Source organism: Orycteropus afer, unplaced genomic scaffold, assembly GCF_000298275.1.
Source record: "Orycteropus afer afer isolate SDZICR_OR568_19922 unplaced genomic scaffold, OryAfe1.0 scaffold00145, whole genome shotgun sequence".
In the NCBI taxonomy this organism is placed as follows: domain Eukaryota; kingdom Metazoa; phylum Chordata; class Mammalia; order Tubulidentata; family Orycteropodidae; genus Orycteropus; species Orycteropus afer.
This window is the reverse complement of record NW_006921732.1, coordinates 7,344,638-7,365,149: the sequence shown is the minus strand read 5'-3', so window position 1 is coordinate 7,365,149 and position 20,512 is coordinate 7,344,638. Positions and strand designations below refer to the sequence as shown.

At 45.6% G+C, this 20,512-nt stretch overlaps 1 protein-coding gene across 1 annotated transcript; it reads right to left on the bottom strand.

The window, feature by feature from the left end:
* Positions 1 to 5,743: 5,743 nt before the first annotated feature.
* On the bottom strand, positions 5,744 to 19,582 carry MRPL37 (mitochondrial ribosomal protein L37). Its single transcript, XM_007945965.1, has 7 exons — positions 19,237 to 19,582; positions 15,807 to 15,990; positions 15,601 to 15,716; positions 12,586 to 12,771; positions 11,531 to 11,688; positions 7,910 to 8,113; positions 5,744 to 5,827 (listed from the first exon to the last, which is right to left on the bottom strand). The coding sequence occupies exons 1-7, from the start codon at positions 19,580 to 19,582 to the stop codon at positions 5,744 to 5,746; spliced, it is 1,278 nt and encodes a 425-aa protein (XP_007944156.1).
* Positions 19,583 to 20,512: the final 930 nt, after the last annotated feature.

Here is a 20,512-nt window from a genome sequence, read left to right as displayed (position 1 = left end):
TCCTGGACAAGGCCTGGCACCCAGTAGGTGCTTGATGAGTATCTGTGGACTAGGTATTCATTGACATGTCACTCCTGGGGTATGCTCAGCAGCACCCTTCCCCAATACAAACTGTCACTTGTGGGTAGGTGCACAGGTATGGGGAAAGAAGTATGGTGGGCTACCTGCTTCTGCAGACCTATAAAGCAGATGGAGCTCCTGGAGTGCGGGGACCACATCTCCCTCATTCTGCATCTCTAGCTTCCAGCACAAGGCCTGGCATACAGTAAGTCTGTAGTGGGGAACCTCAGGACTCAGCCTCCCGTTCTTGATAAATTCTTGGGCCATCACTGGCCCAGGTAGGAATGAGGAGACCTATGGATCCAGAAGGGGGAGGGCAGAGTTAGAAAGGGCCATGCTAGTCTTGTAGGCAGGACTGTGAGGGATAGAGGTCCTACCTACAGCAAGTCCACTCCCTAGATGCAGGCTTTGATATGGGGATATGTGGCCTGGGGTATCTGGCATGGGATAGACTAAGGAACTCAAGTGACAATAACTAAGGCAGTGCCCAGAGCAGGGATGGGACTGGCCTCACTCCACCCTGCCCTAGTCCTAGCCCAGCTGAAAGTTTGTGTCCCTTGGGCCCTGCTCTGGATGTGGCCTAAAGCAGGATACAGCCAAGGTGACCCATGGCATCAATCTTCCCCTTGGTCTAGGGGGTTCTCAGTGCAGGGATCTCAGTACCACCAAGAAATAAGATCCAGGAATGAAGTACATCCTTTGGACCCAGGGTCCTGTGCTGAGAACATCCCAGACTCTGGGGAAGACTGATGCCAAGACACATGGAGATCTCTGAGAGACGCTGAGCCCACAGATGGTGAAAGGAGACAAGGGACTTCTCCTACAACCAACAAAGAGAGAAAGCCTTCCTCTATAGCTGGCATCCTGAATTCAGCCTTCTAAACTGTGAAAGAATAAATTTGTTTGTTAAAGCCATCTATTTGTTCTATTTGCCATGCTATTCTGTTATAGCAGTACTAGAAAACTAAAAGATACTATGTGGCTACAGAGGGCAGAGCTGGGAACCCTATCTTGAAACTCCAGGATGATGTTCCTCCTGCGATGTGAGAACATGTGGCAGCCACAGCTGCCAAAGAATGAAAGCGGCTGCATTGAGTACAAAGTTTCCCATTACTGGAAGTTGTAAGCCAACTGGGGACATGACTGCTGGGTACATGTGTTGGATGGAGATACTGGTTCCTGGGATCCTAACTGAAGGCTAAACAAGGGCAGAGACAGAGCTCAGCCACAAAGCTGTGGTTAGAACCAACTCATTGTGACCTCAGACAAAGTCCCCCCCCCCCAAGCTTTTGGGCTGCTCCCCCACCTCTAAAAGATGTCCTAACAGTAGGTGACCTGACTCAAATTCCCACTTCAAGTATCTTCCCAGCCTGGTCCCACACTTCATTTAGGACCTAGTCAAATGTCACCTTCTCACAGAGGTCCTTCCCTGACCATGGTTACCTAACATCATACCTCTGACACACCTCCCCCCCCCAACTGCTGACAGCTTGCAACTGTGTCTCTCCCTGGGAATTGCCCTGGGCCCCAAGGTTTCACCTCCTCCCAGATGGTGGCCAGTGGCTAAAGTGAGACAAGGACTCTCCACCTTGCCTCTATTTGAGACAACTCCAATGGGCCATGCTAGCTCCAGAGCTTGCTTTCTATAGAACCATCAAGGCCTCCACTTCTCTCCCTGCTTCCTCACTTCCTTACAGGTCTCTCTGGGGAGCACTCCCCAGTAAACTTTCTGCTTCCACTCTCCATCTCAGAGTCTATTCCCAGAAATCCCATCTAAGACACCCTGCTTCACTTCTCTTCATATCAGTCATTCCAACATGTATTTCTTTATTTACTGTCTGTCTTCCCACATTAGAAAGTAAATTTGTTTTATCCCTGTCATGCCTGGCACCTAAAGACTCAGTGCCATCAAGTTGATTCCAACTCATAGCAACCCTACAGGACATAGTAGAACTGCCCCATAGGGTTTTCAAGGCTATAAATCTTTACAGAGGCAGACTGCCTCATTGTTCTCTCATGGAGCAGCTGGTGGGTTCGAACCACTGACCTTTTAGATAGTAGCCAAGTGCCTGAACCACTGTGCCACCAGAGCTCCTCTGGCACCTAAAAGATACTATTAAATACTCATGAGCTGAAAGACTCAGAGGGCTGAGAGCTGGTCACCCTGAAGTGAGGAGTGGTGGCTAGGACTAACTTGTAACAAGTATTTGTGTTAAAGGGAGACAGTCTGAGACACATAGGTTATATGCATGCTTTAAAGGACTTTGTTCAGTCACAAAAGAGGAAACAGCCTTAGAAGACCCTATCCTGCTACCTCCACACTGTCAGGCCTGCACGTGATACACCCAGGCCAGGCTGGGAGGAGAGGATATGCCCAGCCCTGTCCTGCCACTCTGGCTCCTTCCTTCCAGGGCAGTGATCAAGCTGCAAGGTCATCTGCTTACTATATGCTTCTTGCTAACTCAGTCTCACTCCCACTCTCTCAAGGTTCAGGCTCACAACTTCACCCTCTCAGTCTCCAAACAGCCAGTCTCAGGTGATGCCACTGCTTAGGACTGCCTCAAGTCATCGCCATCACTTGCTCAAGAATTTCTGCAATGGCCTCTAGCCAGACTCCTACAGTCCTCCCCACTAGTGGTCCTCTACACACCCAGCAGAGTGTTCTTTAAAAATAAAACTGACTCAGCAATTCAACTTCTAGGAATTTACCCAATGGCTATGCTGGCAAAAGTACTCTAAGGTACACGAACAAGGATGCTCACTGCAGCATTATTCATAATAACTAACAACTGGAAACAGGCTGAATGTCCATCAATAGATATTAATGCAGCTGCTCAAAAGTACAAGGTAGATCATATGTGCTGATGTGGCAAGATCCTATGATCCCAAGATATTAAGTGAAAAGAGGAAAGTGCACAAGAGTCTGTATTTAAGATGACACTCAGCAATGCACATACAATGTACACTTGCACACATTAATGGATAGTACATAAGAAACTATGGTTATCCTCCAGGGAAAGAAGTATATAGATTACCATGGGTGGGGTAACGTAACTATACTTTTCTGACCTATTTGAATTTTCATCATTTAGATATAATTGTTCATATTTTTTAAATAAGAAAAGGCAATAGGGATCACCTGGCCCTGGATCACCCAAGGAAAGCCTAAGGTGCTGGCCTTCAGAGCCTCTTCGATAGCTGGCCACTGGATTCCTTTCCAGCCTCCTCCTCAGGGTCCTCTATGCCTCTCTGCTTTTGTACACATTGTTTCCTTTTCTTGCTACTCTCCCTTGTCCTCCCACCCTTCCCCTCAAACCTAAAAGGTCAGCTGTAAAGGGGAACAAGCACAAGCCTGGGAGCAGAGTTGAGACGTGTTGGTTGGCAACTCACTGTGCCATTGGCTGGCTGTGATGGATGCTACGATGTGCTCTCAGATCTCTCCTCAGAGCTGGGGGCACTTCAGGCACTTATTCCTCAGCTGCTGGAAGTAGCAGCTTACTGGGCTCAGAAAAGCCTCTCTTCGGGAACTGCACTCAGCCCAAAAGAACCACCTCCCCCAAGACCTCCCCACTCCCAGGAGAAAAGTACATAAAATCACTGGTGATAAGACAATGGGCTTTGTATACAGGCTTCGCCATCTGCCTCAGGGTGGGACAACTCTATAGGGCTAAGCCAGCTCCAGAGCTCCCAGTGAACTGGTGAAGCCTCAGGAACAACCCCACCGACCTATCCCTCCCTCAGCAGTGAGACTGCTACTGCCTTCATTCCCCGTAGATAATGATTCCAATGGTTCTCTCTAGATTTTCCACATGCAAATCACCAACTCAAAGTCTGTTTCCAGGGGAAGTTCACCTAAAACATTAGCTGTGTGAGTTTGGGTAAATTCCTTATTTTCAATTTTCTCATTTTTAGGACCTAGAACAGTGTTTGCCACATACAAAGGCACTCTATTTTTCTTAAATAAATTAATGTACAAAATGGAAATGTCATTGAATTGCAATAGTGTATGAAGATTAAACAAGAAGAGGACACTTGGCATGATGTCTAGCACATAGCAGGACCTGATGTTATTTGAACAAAAAGAGGTCAGCTGAACCAGGGGTATAATGGCCCATTAACCAGGAGACTAATAAGAAATTTTGGGAGCTCTGGTGGCATAGTGCCTAAGGCATTTGACTGCTAACCAGAAGGCTGGTGGCTCAAACCCACCAACCACTCCTCGGAATGAAGATTGGGCAATCTACTTCTGTAGTGATACCGCCTCAGAAACCCAAGGAGGGGTCACTATGAATCGGATCCGACTCAATGGCAGCGAGTTTTTTTCTAGTTTCGAATAAGAAATTTACAGTGAATATTCAATTCAAATTTTCTGAAGTCATGGCAAGGAATGTGTCTAGAGACACTGGTAGATTATAAAGTTCAAATAATCACCCAAGAATCTAGCTACCATCAATGCTGATGGGGTTAAGGGAAATAGCTGGTAAAAAGAGCATGTGTGGGACCAGGTTTGCTGGTCCAATAGAGCCTGGTGGAACCACTGAGACTATGGCCCCTGGCTGCCCTTCAGGTCTGGAATTGAACTCATACCTGTGGTTTCCAGCCAAACAAAGTACAGGCATGTGAGTTGAACATTTACCTCAAGTAGACACACGCCCTCGAGAGAACAATCATGAGAGAAAGAAGGGCTGCTTATGCACAGGGAGACAGCTCAGGGGGCAGGAGAGTATGGAGGGATGGACACTGGGAAGTGGTAACTATGGGGAGGAAGTGGGAGGGGAGCTGTTGCATTGTGGTAAACTGTGGTCAATGACATGAGACAAAGTATATGTGAACTGCTGTACGGAGAGTGAATTTGCTCTGTAAATCTTCACCCAAATCACAATTAAAAAAAAAAAAAGAGCATGTGCTTTGCAGTCAGACAGAATTCTGGCTCTGCTGTGTGACCTTAATGACCTTAAGCAAATTACAGAACTTTCTTGAGTCTAAGTTTTCTTGCTTATAAAATGAGCATAACAGTATCTGTCTCATGGGGCTGCTATATAAATCCCAAGAGATAATGAACATGAGGTGCCTAAACCAAAACCTGCTGCCCATTGAGTTGACTCCAACTCATCGTGACCCTAGGACAAGAGTAGAATTGCCCATAGGGTTTCCTAGTCTGTAATCTTTACAGGATCAGATCCGCACGTCTTTTCTCCCACAGTGCAGATGCTGGGTTTGAACTGCTGACCTTTCGGTTAGCACCTGAGCGTTAACTGTTGTTCCACCAGTGCACCTCTTACTACCATCACAGAGCACCCAAATACACAATCTATATAGGCCTCAAAACAAGGTAGGTCATTTTAGCCCCATGTTTCGAAATTGAAACTCACAGAAATGAAGATGCTGATCTAAAGTAATAGAAAGGGAGGACAGGTTCCAGGGCCGGTACTTGTGATGAGGTCAGTGTGGCACACCTTACCGGCACAGATGGAACTGCAGGTCCCTCTCTTGACAACCCCCTTGCACTAACCAGAGGTTCTAGTGCATGTGAACATTCTTTATTCTCAGTGAGACCAACAGGCTACACAAGAGCTGAGGATCCAGGTAGGTCCCACATACTGCCCAGGATGCAGGCTCTTCAGTGGGAGAGGGGCAGGGGGCTCAGGACTCAGAACAGTCTTCTGCTCATCTGCTGTTGTTGTTATGTGCACCTAGCACCATGCAAATACAGAGCTAGAAACTTCCTGAATGTGTCTGGCTGGAAACCAGTTGGCCCAACAGGCTCCTGAAAAGAACACAGCCCATTAGAATCCTGCTACTAGCCTTAATAGCAGCAATTAAAATAAAGGTCAATTTTGTGTAATTCCTAAGTGCCTGGATAGTAATCGTTTCTTTCTCTGACATCATCTCTCTCATGGACCAAGAAGCACTGAGGCACTGGCACTGAGATGCCTGAGGGGATGAGGCCGGGGAATAGGACATGAAACTCTCCTACTGCCTTTCAGCCAGATCATCTGCTGACACTCCTGCACTCTGACCTTCCCACTTGAACTACCAGGAACAAAGATGATCTATCATCACTTTAAATTCCTGGGACAATAATCCCTTACTCATTCCACAGCATTTATTAAGTATTTTATTTTCTCTCTCTGTCCTGGGCCAGTGCCCAGTGCCAGAGACCCAGCAGTAACTTGAATCTGGTTCCTGCCATCAAGGAGCTTACAGTCAGGTGTTCAAATAGTGGAAACAGTGCTATGAAACAAGAGTACAAAATGACTACCTCACTGATTCCCATACATGGAAGAAGCCATGTATGAGTGTATCTTAAAGGATAAGCAAAATGAGCCAGTGCCAAAGAAAAAAAGGAAGGAGACTTTGGAGAGATCAGCATGTACAATGGTATGAAGGTGCAGAAAGGGCAGTGTTGAGGCTGGAACCCAGGGCTAGTGGGAGTGTGGGTGGAGTGGGTGGGGGAAGAATGGCAGGAGATGAAGGTGGAGAGGTAAGCAGGAGCCATCTGACTAAAGCAGAAAGGGCCTGGGTCTAAGCACTAAGGAATGTTGTTGTTGTTGTTATGTGCCGTCGAGTCGGACCCAACTCATAGCGACCCCTCCTTGGGTTTCCGAGGCAGTATCACTATGGAAGTAGATTGCCCCATCTTCCTTCCGAGGAGTGGCCGGTGGGTTTGAACCGCCAGCCTTCTGTAGATGCCACAAATCCTACAGAAGACCTTGGTTTTAACAGTCCTAGGAGGAGGATAGAGAAAGAAGACCTAAAGACATGAAAGGGTGAAGAACATGACCAAGAGCAAAGACCTGGAGGAGGTTGAGGTGACTCACTGAGAGACATGGTATCTGGACTGAGTGACACGATGAGAAGGGCCCAGAGAAACAATACTGACAGATGCTGGAGAACTAATTATACAATAGACATGCTGATTATCCTCAAAGGTTCAACAGGCCCATTCAGCAAATAGCTAAGGCCCTGTGCTGGGCACTGGGAATATAGCTCTTCAAAGATCCTGTAGTACCCATACTTTGTTCTCCCTCATCCCCAATTCTGTTTTTATGTCTCTTCAGAGTGCTTACTATTCCTTCATGCTTTATTACGCACTTATTTGGATCTCATCTCTCCCCATTACACGGAATGCAGGCCTGGACTCTGCCAGTTTAGCAATGGGGTAAAGCAGTGACAGTGACATGGGAAGAATCTGTATCTGTGGAATGAAATGAATGAATGCATCATTCACAGGTCCTGCCCTCGAGGAGCTCGGAGTTTGGTTTGGTGGAAGAGAAAAACATGTACTAGATAGTTACAGCACAGCAGGGCATGAGCGGGCTGTGATGGGGGAATACAGGAGCTACGGATCACACCAGAGGCACCTAAGCAAGCCTGGAAGTGAGGGCAGTGGTGATCAAGGAAGGTTTCCCCAAGCAAGAAACACTTATGATAAATCTGACAGTATGAACAAAAAGATGGCCAGAAGAAACAGGAAGCAGAGAGCAGGGAAAAAGAAGTCTCCTACGAAAAAGGAGCACCATCTACAAAAGTCCTGAGCTGAGTATGCGGTAGGGTATCCTTCGGTGTGTTAAGGAGCCAGGTGGGTCTTGAGGGTGGAGTACAGCGGGAAGCGGGCAGGGAAGGTGGAGGAGCTAGACAAGGCCCACCAGGGTAGAAAGCACTGTTTTGGGTGATGGACAGTGTTAAAGTAGCCTTCCAAGTAGAGATCCTGTGCACAAAGTTCCTCAAGGCAGCGTCCCTCTCCCAGAGCATTCCTTTAACCACCCCCATTCCCCACCCAGCTCACTCTGGGTAGAACAAGTCATGGCCCTGATCCAATCACAGGGCTGGAGATGGTTGGACTCACCACAATCACCTTCTTTTTGACCACCGGGAGACACCAAAAATGCTGGTATAAGAGTTGGTCTGATTCCATCCAGACCAGATTCTTGACACCCTCACTAGAAGCCAGATCTGTGGTGTTTAGCTGGAACACTAGGAACTGGAAAACGCGTCCATCAGTGCCCACACTCTGCACAGTCACTGGATGCTCCAAAACTTTAGGGTCATCCTAAGAAAACAAGACAGTAAGTGTAAAATGCATCAGAATCTGTGAGGAGAGGAACAGCACAGAGCAGCAGCTTCTGGTTCTGGCCATTACAAAGGCCCATGCCCATTTAATTACTGGCTGCACCTTGGGGGGCAATTAAAATAGAATGAGGAGGTGAGGGCTCTGTCCAGTTCAGGCCTTCCTTCATCCCCACCTGGCTGTTGGGCCTCTGATGCCTTCTGGCTCCAGGGTACCTGCTCTTCAAATGAAGCACATTAGAATAATAATTCCTGCCATTGAGAGGTGATTACTGGGCAAGCAGCATAGTTCATGAAGGTAAAGTAGGAGGTTAATAACAGGAAATGCCTCAAACTCATCGCATTATCTGGTGGGGACAACAGTGAAATCAGCTTTATCAAATGTTAACCTGAAGGCTCTATGATGACATGTGATCTCTTTCAGTTCTCACTTCATTTAGTAAATGAGAAGACCAAGACTCAGCAAGGTAAAATGACTTGTCTGAGGTCACAAAGATGTGTGGCATCAGAACCCAGAACTGGCTAACACTAAACCATGCACATTTCCCACATCTGCCTTGCTCTTCAGACCTGGTGTCCTGGGATGCTCTAGTCTGCGCACAGTCATCTCACCGGGGCTCAGGCTCTCAATGAATCTCAGAATAGGCCACATTCCTGGAGTGTCCACTTCAGCTGCCATCAGCATCAGGATCTCACCAGTCACATCATTTGCTAATCATCTCTTTCAATTCCTACCACTTAGTAATAATGCTAGGACCTATTTACTAATGGCCTCTTATGTGCCAAGCAAGCATTAGGCCAGTTTCACATAAAACAAAACAAACCAAATGCAATGCTGTCGAGTCGAATCCAACTTAGAGCGACCCCTCCTTGGGTTTCCGAGGCAGTATCACCATAGAAGTAGATTGCCCAACTTTCCTTCCGAGGAGTGGCTGGTGAGTTTGAACTGCCAACCTTCTGGATAGCAGTCAAATGCCTTAGGGATGCCACCAGAGCTCCCGTTTTACATAAAGTTGTATCTAATCTCATAAATCTAGATATATTCCCACTTAACAGATAAGAAAACCAAGGTTCAGAGAGGTGGTATATAATTTGCTTAAGGTTATCTGTGAGGAAATGGCAGAGCTGGGATCTGACTCCTGGTTGTTCCTCCTTTACATGACACTATGAAGTCACTATTGTTCTGTTGAACGTTGTCCCAATGTACTTGATAGTAAAAAAAAAAAAAATACCAAACTTACTGCTGTCGAGTTGGATCCAACTCATAGTGACCCTTCCTTTGGTTTCCAAGGCGCTATCGCTACAGAAGTAGATTGCCCAACCTTCCTTCTGAGGAGTGGCTGGTGGGTTTGAACTGCCAACCTTCTGGATAGCAGTCAAATCCCCTCCATTTACTTCAGTAATGTCCCAGTTTGGATGATAAATTACGGTCACCTGAATGAGACTTTGCAGCCATCCACAGGTGGGTAACTGCTACTGAGTGGACAAAGACCCAACAGGCAGGCCACATGAAGCAGAGCATCCTTGCTTCAATGATGCTGCCTACATTCACCCATCCAGGGCTGAACCTGACATGAGGAAAGCTAATGTCAGATCTCTGTGTGAGCCACACTGTGGCTGTTTGGCCTTAGAAAAATACTGGTTCTTAGCCACACAAGAAATAAAAAGTATCTGTAAGTGTTAGCCAAGAATTCTGTATTGACTCTTATCTCCCTCTACAGATCAATAAAACTCCAGGTAGTACATAAATTTCTCAGCAATTTTACTTTTTACATGGAGGCTCTTCCCATAATTGCTCAACTTCATATTCCCAGGAATAATTTGTACCTGGAGGGAGTAAGGGGCCTCTTCTCTATCCAACTGGATGGCAATTAGTGGCATAGTCACTACCTATGCTCTGCTGGCACAGAAGCTACAGTGAGCCTGCAGGCCTGGGACCTGCATGTTACTATCTCTGCCTCCTTTCCCTGCCCAAGCTGGGAGGCAGCACAATACTTCTAAATTAGAGAAATCAGGGCTCTAATCCTAGCTTCTCATTCATCAGCTGTCGGATCTTGGGCAAGTTACCTAATCTTCTGAGCCTTCAGGAAGTAGAATAAGAAGATAATCATCCTAGGAATGGAAAACAGAAAGCCGTTATAAAGATGTGGGAGCTGCTAAATCCTCAGCTGTGTGATTGGGCAAGTTACTTAGCCTTGCTGAGCCTCAGTTTTTTCATCTGTAAAATGAAACTAATAGTATCTGCTACCCAAGGCTGCTACAAAGATTAAATAAAGGCAGTGGTTCTCAAATTTTAGTGCAGTGGTTTGCAAACTTGAGCTTATATCAGCATCAGCTGGAGGGCTTATTAAAATACTGATTGCTGGGCCACGGGCCCACCCCCAAGATTTCTGACTCAGTAGGGTTGGGGCGGGTCTGAGAACTTGCATTTCTAAGTTATAAGATGATGCTGACACTGCTAGTCCAAAATGACATTTGAGAACCACTGATACAGAGAACCCTCATTAAATGTCTAGCATGTAACAGATGTCCAACGCAGGCAAGGCCCATTCCACTGCCTATCCCATCTGGCTACCACATCTCCTCCAGCCCCTGCATAGCTCTCTAAGCAGAATGGGAAACAGAACTTTGAAATTTCCTCATTCCCCCAGGAAAGCATCAAGACCTAGGAACCCTCCAGCAGCAAGGAGAATCCTCTCCCTCCAAAACCAGGGATCTGGTGCCATGGGCCTATTTGGGAGTGCACATACTGCCATTCCCTTCCTGAGGCCTTTACTCTAGGTCCAATCTACCCCCCATCTTGGGACTACTCTCCGTGACAACCGTTCAGCCTGCATTCTATTACCATCCAGGTCCCAGAAACTTCCTCTCAGAATCAGGGGGCTACTACAAAGTGGTATCCTGGGCCCCCAGACCCACTTAGCTTAGCAGGCAGATCTTAACCATCCCTACTGCTTCACTTCCTTCTGCTTGCCTAAAGGAGTCTTGTGTTCCACCTCTGAGATACTACAGCAGAGACAATGCACTGCAGTACAAATCACATGGCTATGGAGTCAGATATACCTAGCTCCAATTCTGGCTCTACCATTTCCTGCTGTGAACTTCTGAACAAGCTGCTAAGCCTTCCTGTGATTTATAATCTGGAAAATAGGTATACAGTGAAATCTTGTGGACTACTGGGATCAACAAATGAGTTACCTTATGTAAAGCATGGGTACAGTGTAGGCCCTCAGCATTCTTTCTTTCTCGGTGAGCTAAACAGAAGTGCCTCTCCCTGGAACTCAGAGCAGCTACAAAGCCAAGCAAGGAGTCTCACATACCCTTTTTCTTTCTTTGAATGGTATAAAGCAGAAAAACACTACCACATAAAGCAGCTTTCTGGTATTCTCCACATACATACCCCATAGAGGTGCCGGGCCTGAGCCAGGGCATTGCCAAAAGCAAATAGGATCATCTTGGCCCGCAGCTGATCTGGTTGAAAGCGGTGTGGTTGTAAACAGGCTGTCTCCAAGAAATACAGGGTGTGGGGATAGGGGTAAGGATATCCTTCCCGGAATCCTGCATGACACATAACAATGTGGAGAGGTAAAAGAGATTAATCAGCCTGCCACAAAGCATCAGGAATATCTCCTCACACTTAGCTCAGTGTCAGGTACTACAGAGGGATACAGTAAAAGTAGACCTTATTCCTACAGCTTACGAGATGGCAAACTTCAGCCTGCAGGTCAAATCTAGCCAATGCCTGTCTGTAAGTTTTATTGGAACACCGTCATGCCCACTCATTTCTGTATATTTATCAAGTACTTGTGACAGATCATATGTGACCTACAAAACCTAGAGTATTTACTATCTGGCTCTTCATAGAAAATGTCTGCCAACCCCTCATAAGTGATTCCTGCATAGTAGCTCTAACTCTGTCCCCTTTCTAATTCAAGGGCATAGCTGATAGTGATGTTAGTAGAAGAGTAACATAAACTCTGTGGGAATTATTAAAAATACAACAGATCATTTGCAGAAGTCAATTCTTTATTATTAATAACAAGTAATTTGCCTCATACCTCACAAATGATCTGCACAACACTGATGCTGGGAATCAAAGTTTATTGTGGTGTTACTAGTTGCCATGGAGTCTATTCCAACTCATGGCAACCCCATGTGTGTGGAGCAGTTCGCTCCACAGGGTTTTCAAGGCTGTGACCTTTCGGAAGCAGATCACCAGGACTGTCCTTTAAGGCACCTCCTGGTTTCAAACCACCAACCTTTTAGCTAGTTGTTGAGCACTTGTCGGCACCATCCAAGAATGAATCAAAGTTTAGAACTGTTTCTCTAGGCCACGACCCTATCAGGTCATCATTCTCTTCCCCTAACACATAGCAAATATTCAGTATATCCTTTCCCTTAGGAAAAAGGATGTCTGCCATATACTGCCTAAAGATCAAAGGCTTTGACATTCACCTGTGTCATCTTTCACATCATAAACATTGCATTCCTGAAGATCAATAATGGGAGATATGGGATAAAAAGCCTCAAGAACATGATTCTTAGTAGCCTCAACTTCCTCTCTGGAGGCAATCGGGGGCAGAGGATCCTTGGCACTCAATCGGGTTCCGCTGGACCCACGGACCTGAAGAAGAGCAGACTCTACAAGAAAAGAAAGACAATTAGTCTAGCCTGGTCTAAGGTCTCACCCCAGCTCAGCAAAGCCTAGACCCTTCATCCTCCCAAGTTTCTCAAGTAATTTATAGTTTTTCTAGATGTCAGCCTAATTAGAGAACAAAAATTCAAGTAAGGATGCCAATCCTAGGATTCTTGAGAGAGGGATGATGACAATGCACTCTTCCTCTTTGGGTTAGCTTTCCAGTGAGTCCTGGGGCCTGGCAAACTCTATGGATTCAGGTCTACCCCATATATACCTTAAAAAGCACCTGCTCTAAGCTGAGGACCCAGAGATGAGTGAGAACTACTCTTTGCTCTCAAGGAGCTCACCAAGTATTAAGAGCTACAACAAAAGTATGAACAATGTTCAGAACCAGTAAAAAGTGACCTTCTCTGGGAGGCCAGGGCCTTCCTAAAAGAGGCAATGCCTTAGAACTAGGTTTTGAAGAAAGGATAAAAGCAGGGTTTCTCAACTTCCAACATTTTGAACCACAAAATTTTCTGGTCAGGGGGAATGCCCTGTGCACTGTAGGATGTTCAATAGTGTACCTGGTCTGTACTCACTAGATGCCAGTAGCACCTTTTTGTTCACTCTTCACTAAGTCATAATGATCAAAAACATCTCCAGGCATTGTCAAATGGCTTCTGGGGGGCAAAACTGGCCCTGGTTGAAAACCACTGGGTAAGAGTTTGCCAGGCAGAGAAAGGGGAGGAAAAGTATTCTCGTTAAGGAGGAATAACACATGCAAGGCATAGAAGTATGCAGCCCAATGGCAGAGTTTAGGGAAATATATCCAGATGACTAGATTATGATGAGGAAGGAGAGATGGAGAAAGAGAAGTAATGAAAAAGGCCCAAATAGCCTCAACAACTGAGGTGAAAATAATTGAGCCAGTCAGAAAGTCTCCCTTAAGTCAGATTAGCATATCTGACACATGTAAGTGGTATGAGAAAACCCACTCAAATGTGACTGATCAATAAGACTGTCCTCATGAACATGGGTGGGCCACTGGGTGCCCTTCAGAGGTCCTCACAGAAGGCCACATGCCTCCATCAGATAAAACATGCCTGGGAAGATTCCTAGAGAATGGCCTCCTGAGGAGTCTTCATATGGGCAAACCTTCTTCTGAAGGTGCTTGGATTTTTAGAAATAATCAAAATCATGGTATGATAGTAATGGATTAAGGGTGATTTTTTTCATATGGATGAAAATTTGTTTGGTCATTGTATGTGACCTCCATTACTGGGTATGTTTAAAAAAGGACATTAGTGCATGAATAAATTCTGATCTGCTTGTTAAAATACATCATACTCACACCTCAAGAACAATTTTCTAAAGTATTTCCTGTTTCCTCACAAAGAATCTGCAAGGAAAGTAGATGTGCCTGGACCTCTTCTAACCTTAGGTTTTAGATTCTCCCCACAGACCACTCTAGTGTGGTTTCTAATTCAATTCCCTCCACATCCCTCCTCCAATGACAGCTCCAAATGGGGCAGTTTAATTAGAGGTAATACTTGATGATGGGCCAACAAGTACTCCTCTATTAATGAGGTTCACTAATTTCCTTAGTGGTGCCATTACCTCTGCAAAGCTGACTCCTAGCCAAGAAGTCCACACTCCAAGGGGCAAGCTTGAGAAACCTGACCAAACAGATGTCCTAAAAATTCCAACTTATTCCATAACCAGTTTTCCTGCTCCAAGATCCCACCAACCAGAATACCTGTGCCCTCTAAACATCCCTGCCTGAAACATATAGTCCTTGCTATCAGGAGTTCAGAGTTTAGTGGGCAAAGAGAAAAGAGACGAGATCATTAACATTTAGTGCAGTATGTGCTATGACACAGATAAACACAGAAATAGAATAAGCATGTACAACAGAAGTTCAGAGGAGGAATAACTAACCCAGCCTGGATTTACAAAAGGAAAAGGACTTGAGTTTAGTCTTACAGTCAAGTAGAATTTAGTCAAATGAAGAAAACAAAAAAAGAGCTTTCCATGCAAAATGCATAACATGTGCAAATGCACAAAGGTGTGAAATTTGATGCCAAAAACCTGCAAGTGGCTAAAGTTTAAATTTAGGGAAGGGGTAACAGGGCAGTAGTATAGGAGATAAGACTAGAAAGGTAGGTGGAGGCCAAATCCCAGAGGGCCTTGTATCCCACTATAAAGATTTTAATTATAAAAAACAGTGAAGAATATGAAGCAGGGGAGGGATGTAAAAAGACTTGCAGTTTACAAAGATCACTCTAGCAGCTATGTAGAAAATTATTTGGAAGAGCAGAGAAGAATGAATAGGGATGAAAATGCTGCTGTAGTAGAATATGAGCTTTGTGACGGCAGAGACTGTATCTGCTTTATTATTTCCTTATCTTCAGTATTTAGGCATTCCCAAGCACACAGCAGGCACTCAAGAGATATTACTAAATAAACCAAACCAACCCTCTGCTCTCAAGTTGATTCTGACTCATAATGACCCAAAAGGACAGAATAGAACTGGTTCATAGGGTTTCTAAAACTGTAAATCTTTATGGAAGCAGACAGCTACATCTTTCTCCCACAGACTAGCTGGTAGGTTTGAACTGCCAATCTTTGGGTTAGCAGCTGAGTACTTAACCACTGTACCACAAGGGCTCCTACTCAATTGAAATCTTGGAGAAAAATGATATAAAAAAATAAAAGTTGGGCCATGGCTAATGATATTGAAAATGTGTCTGAGCCTGTAAAACTGCACCACGAAATGTGACTTGGTGGTGGGATTAAGACAAGAAGGACAGAAAACAGACCAAGGCTGTCTAATACACAAGATGACCAACCTCGATTCCAGGTGGTGGAAAAAGAGTAGTTTTGGGCATGGATCCGCTGGGTCAGAGCAGGATGCTTGAGAATCTGGGATTTACATAGCTGTATCAGACTGTCCACAATGACAGGGCTTGGAGAAAAGAAACGTATGGGTGACTTAAAGCAACAGGTTGACTCCAAGATCCATCAGTAGGAAATCAAATTTGCTTGGGAAACTTACCAGTAGGTCTCTCTCTTAGGAATGTCTTCAGTAGAATGCCAGAGACGGGCATGAAAAATCACGTTCAAAACACGTTCATCTTGGTTCTCTATGTGATTTCTTGGATCATCAACAAGGCTAAGCACTTTCTCTGGGAGGCCTTCATTTAACTTGGTCTTGGTAAGCCAGAGGGCCTGCTTCACACCTTTAGGGTAATCAGTCAACAACAACAAAAATAAGGAATGGTGCTTAAGTTTGCAGGGTAGCATCTTGGGGAAAAGGCTGCCTTAAGAGAGATTGGATTTGTTCTGTAAAACCTGAGGGGTCAGAACTAAAAACGAAGAGGGGAAGCAAGAGTCAGATTTCAACTCAACTTCAGGGATGGCTTTCTAGTTAAAGCTGGTTAACCGTTATTTCAGGTAGTGAGCACCTGCCATGGGATGAATTCAAACAGCTGAGAACGTTTCTTCATCACTTATTCTGTTCACCCCAGCAGGCTGTGGCCTATATAAAATCACATTTTCCCCCAATATACATATGTATGTATACATACAATATACATACAGGATCTCTGATGGTGCAGTGCCTAAGGTATCTGACTGTTAACCAGAAGGTTGGCGGTTCAAACCCACCAGCCGCTCCACAGAAGGAAGGAAGGATGAGGCAATCTACTTCCATATTTACTGCCTTGGAAACCCAATGGGGGTTGCTGTGAGTCAGAATTGGCATGATGCCAGTGGGTAAACATATGGCTAGGAGTCCCTGGATGGTACAAATGATTATGTATTCAACTACTAACTGAAAGATTGGCAGTTCAAACTCATCAGAAGTGCCTCAGAAGAAAGGCCTGGAGTTCTGCTTCTGAACAGTTACACAATTTTGAAAGCCCGAGGGAGTGCAGTAAGTCTTGAGTCAGAATCATGTCACAGCAACTGTCTGGTGTTTTGCTTTAGGGCACTTTGGGGAAACTGCCCCCAGGCAATTTCTGTGTGGTACTACATGAAAGGTAATGAGGGCTATGAGACATTTCACTTTAAAGCTCATAAAACATCACAATGGATATATAAATGCTTATAAATGTAACTTCTAGATTTTGTGATACAGAAGAACGAACGCCAGACTAGAAGTCAGGTAACCTGAGTTTTAGTTCTGATACTGCCACTATTCCTTAAACTTGAAAATGAGAAATTTTATAAGATCTTATTGTTCACTAGTATACAAATAACCCACTGCCACCAAGTCAATTCCAACTTATAATGATCCCAATTGGGTTTCTAAGGCTGCAAACCTTTACAGAAGCAGATTGCCTCATCTTCCTCCCATGGAGCAGCTGGTGGGTTTGAACCACCAACTTTCTGGTTAGCAGCCACATACCTTACTCACTACACCACCAGAATTCCTAAATATGCAAATAATCTGTAATAATTAGGCCTGCCATTTACTGGGTGTCACCTTTACCGACAAGTTTGATGGAATTTTATGGAATGGAGAATGAGTCTAAGAGATGCTAAGGAACTGGTTTCAAGTCACTTCAGCCCTGTAAATGACAGGCTGGGATGGGAACTTGAATCTGTCTACTCTAACCCATAATCTCTTCATTGCTCCTTATCTGCTTCACTAGCCCTGTGTCTTGCAGAATTTTATTATAGTCTCTACAGAACCTCTGCAAGTAGCAAACGTGCAGGATATATTTTCAGCCTAGACAAACAAGCAGAATCTGAATTTCTAAAATACAGCTGACATATTCATCCATATAGTATTCTATCACCAGTGTCATTCAAGGGTGCTAAGTCTTGTGAAGTCCTTTATAGTACCCTGTGAGGACACTGAAGTATGAAAAGGCTGGACAATCAGCTTTGGGGAATGGGTTTGAGCAGCTTAAGAGGCTGGTCAAATAAGTTTTTCCAAACCTAGAATTTATTCTCTGGCTTAGTCTCCAAATCCTGCCAGGTCTCTTTCTTAGTTTAAAAAAAACCCCAAAAAACCCACTGCTACTGAGTCAATTCCAAAGCGGCCCTATAAGAGAGAGCAGAACTGCCCCATAGGGTTTCCGAGACTGTAAATCTTTAGGGAAGCAAACTGACAAACTGCCACATCTTTCTCCCTTAGAGTGGCTAATGGTTTCAAACCACCAACCTTTCAGTTAGCAGCTGAGTGCTTTAAGCACTGTGTTCCAGTGCTCCTAATTTCTGAATTACCAAACCAAAAAACGAACTCACTGCCATCCAGTTGATTCCAGTTGATAGTGACCTCCGCTGGGTTTCAGAGGCGGTATATCTTTACAGAAGTAGATTGCCCATGGAGTGGCTGGTGGGCTTGAACCGCCAATCTTCTGGTTAGTAGTCAAATGTCTAAGGCACTGGGCTACCAGAGCACCTTAATTTCTTAATTACTCCTTGGAAAATATTGTTCCCAGTTTCCTCAAGCATCTGTGTTTTCTGGACCTGCCCTATTTCCAATTTGACTCAGGGGGAGGAAAAATGGAAAAAGAGACTCTCAATAAACAAGTTCCTCCACTAACATATACATTCTGGAAATTACTGCCTCTAAGTTGGCAGACTGGTTTTGGCTGTCATTTTGACCTGTCCTCACTGAGGCAACAGAAGGGAAGTGGGCTAGGCTTTTAGGTCCAGCTACTTTCCTTGAAAGCACCTCAACTCTAACTTTGTTGTTGTTGTTATGTGCCGTGGAGTCGGACCCGACACATAGCAACCCCTCCTTGGGTTTCTGAGGCAGTATCACTATGGAAGTAGATTGCCCCATCTTCCTTCCAAGGAGTGGCTGGTGGGTTTGAACCATCAGCCTTCTGGTTAGCAGTCGAGTGCCTTAGCCACTATGCTACCAGAGCTCCCAAGACTAACTTTAGGAAGCCAAAATCATAACCCTGGCTTCATGATTAACCCACAGTGAACCTGTGGCAAATCACTTCCCCTCTCTGCCATAATTACCAATCCTGTGAAATGAGGTGATGGGCCCAGAGATTAAACACTCTTTCTGCTATATCCTTCCATTATATTCTCCGTCTATCTATTGCTTAAATGTAAGATCACATTTCCAGGGTGTCAGAACTGGAAGGGGCAATATTGGCCACCCAATCAAAAAACCTTCATTTCACAGGAAATGGAGACTCAGGAAAGTTCAGCCATGTGCCCAAAGTCATACAGCGAGTTAGCGACAGGGACAGGCCTAGAAACCAGGTCTCTTCACTTTGACACTCAAACTCTACACTGTTTCCTTCACACATGCACAGCTCTTTACAGTTTACCACGTTTTCGTATCTATTATACCACTTAATCCTGACAACTGTCACAAGATGGGAATCACGATCGGCCCCATTTCGCAGATGACGAAACAGAGGAGACCCAGGGAGTTTCTATGTCTTGCCCAAGGCCACAGAGTCGGGATCAGGGCAGAGGAACTAGGTCCCCTCCCGCCTAGCTAGGAGCCTCACCCTCAAGGAGGCGGCTTCGCTGATGGAAAATGTAGCACGTCTGGTCCTTGTACAGAGGTTGCTCGTGAATAGGGGGCGAGCGGTGGTACTTCGGATGCTTCCAGCCGCGGTCCCAGGGCGGGAAGACCGGTCGCGCCATCCCCGGCACGAAGTGCATCTTTCTCGCGTAGGTAATGGGCTCCAGTCCAGGGATCTCGTACACTCGGTCCAGGGGAGGAGGCTCGGGCTTCCGCGTAGAGCGCACACCCCACTCGTACGCACCACGTCTAGGAGCTCCGCATACCCCAAGGCCGAGCCGCCCGGGGCCGGCCAGCGCCCGCCTTGCGGGTCCCGATGCCAACGCCATAACTAAGAGATCGCCTCAAAACCACCGCCGGGACGTCGCCATCTTCCCCCGCGCACGGCCTGCTGGGAACGAAAGGGGAGGGGAGCAGAGGCTCGGATTTATGAATGGCAGCCACTTTAACCAATCACTTTCACAATGTCCTTATTTTGTCCCACCTCCTCAGGCCGCTCCCTTTTTTTTTTGTTGATAGGTGGAACTTGCTAAAAGTTCCCCTTCCCTGAGAAGGCGGAACCTGAAGGGTACTCATTAGACAAGAAGCTCAGGAATGTAGGTGAGTGGTCGTGATTGGGGCTCGGGCCGGACTAGGAGAAAAGCACCAGGGCTTCAAACTTGAACTTTAGAGCATTTCTGACTGCTTACAATCAGTTTGAACGTGGGCGAAGCACTTTCCTTTCTGAACCATAGTGTCTTTCGCTGTGAAGTTAGGGATAGAAATCCCTAAGCTATGGCCCTTTTACTACAACTTTGCGCACGTAGTATGGGTGCAGGAAATTTCCTTTTCTACAGCCACTTACCTGCTGCGGGCGCTTCCATCGCTGCCTCTCCTGTAGTCCTTAGAGTGGCCCTGTTCACCTCACCAGCCCTTCCCTCGGTCGCTCACTTGACTGGTCACCCTCTCCCCAACGCCGAAAGTGAGTTCTTTTCCTCGGCATTTCCCTTTTCGCTTCCAGGAGGCAAGGCTAGAGCAATGGAGATATTCTTTGCTCCTTGTTCAGCACTTGTTTCTCAAACGCCTACTGTGTCATGCCCGGGTTTGCGCTGGTAAAAAAAAAAAAAATTAGGAATGTAGCTTACAGTTCAGTGGGAGATACAGAATGCAAGGAAACAGTAAATAAATAATTGCAATATACCACACACTTCCTGTCCCTTTTCCCTAGTTATTTTTCTCTTTAACATTTAACACTCACATACTATATGTTTTCCATTTTG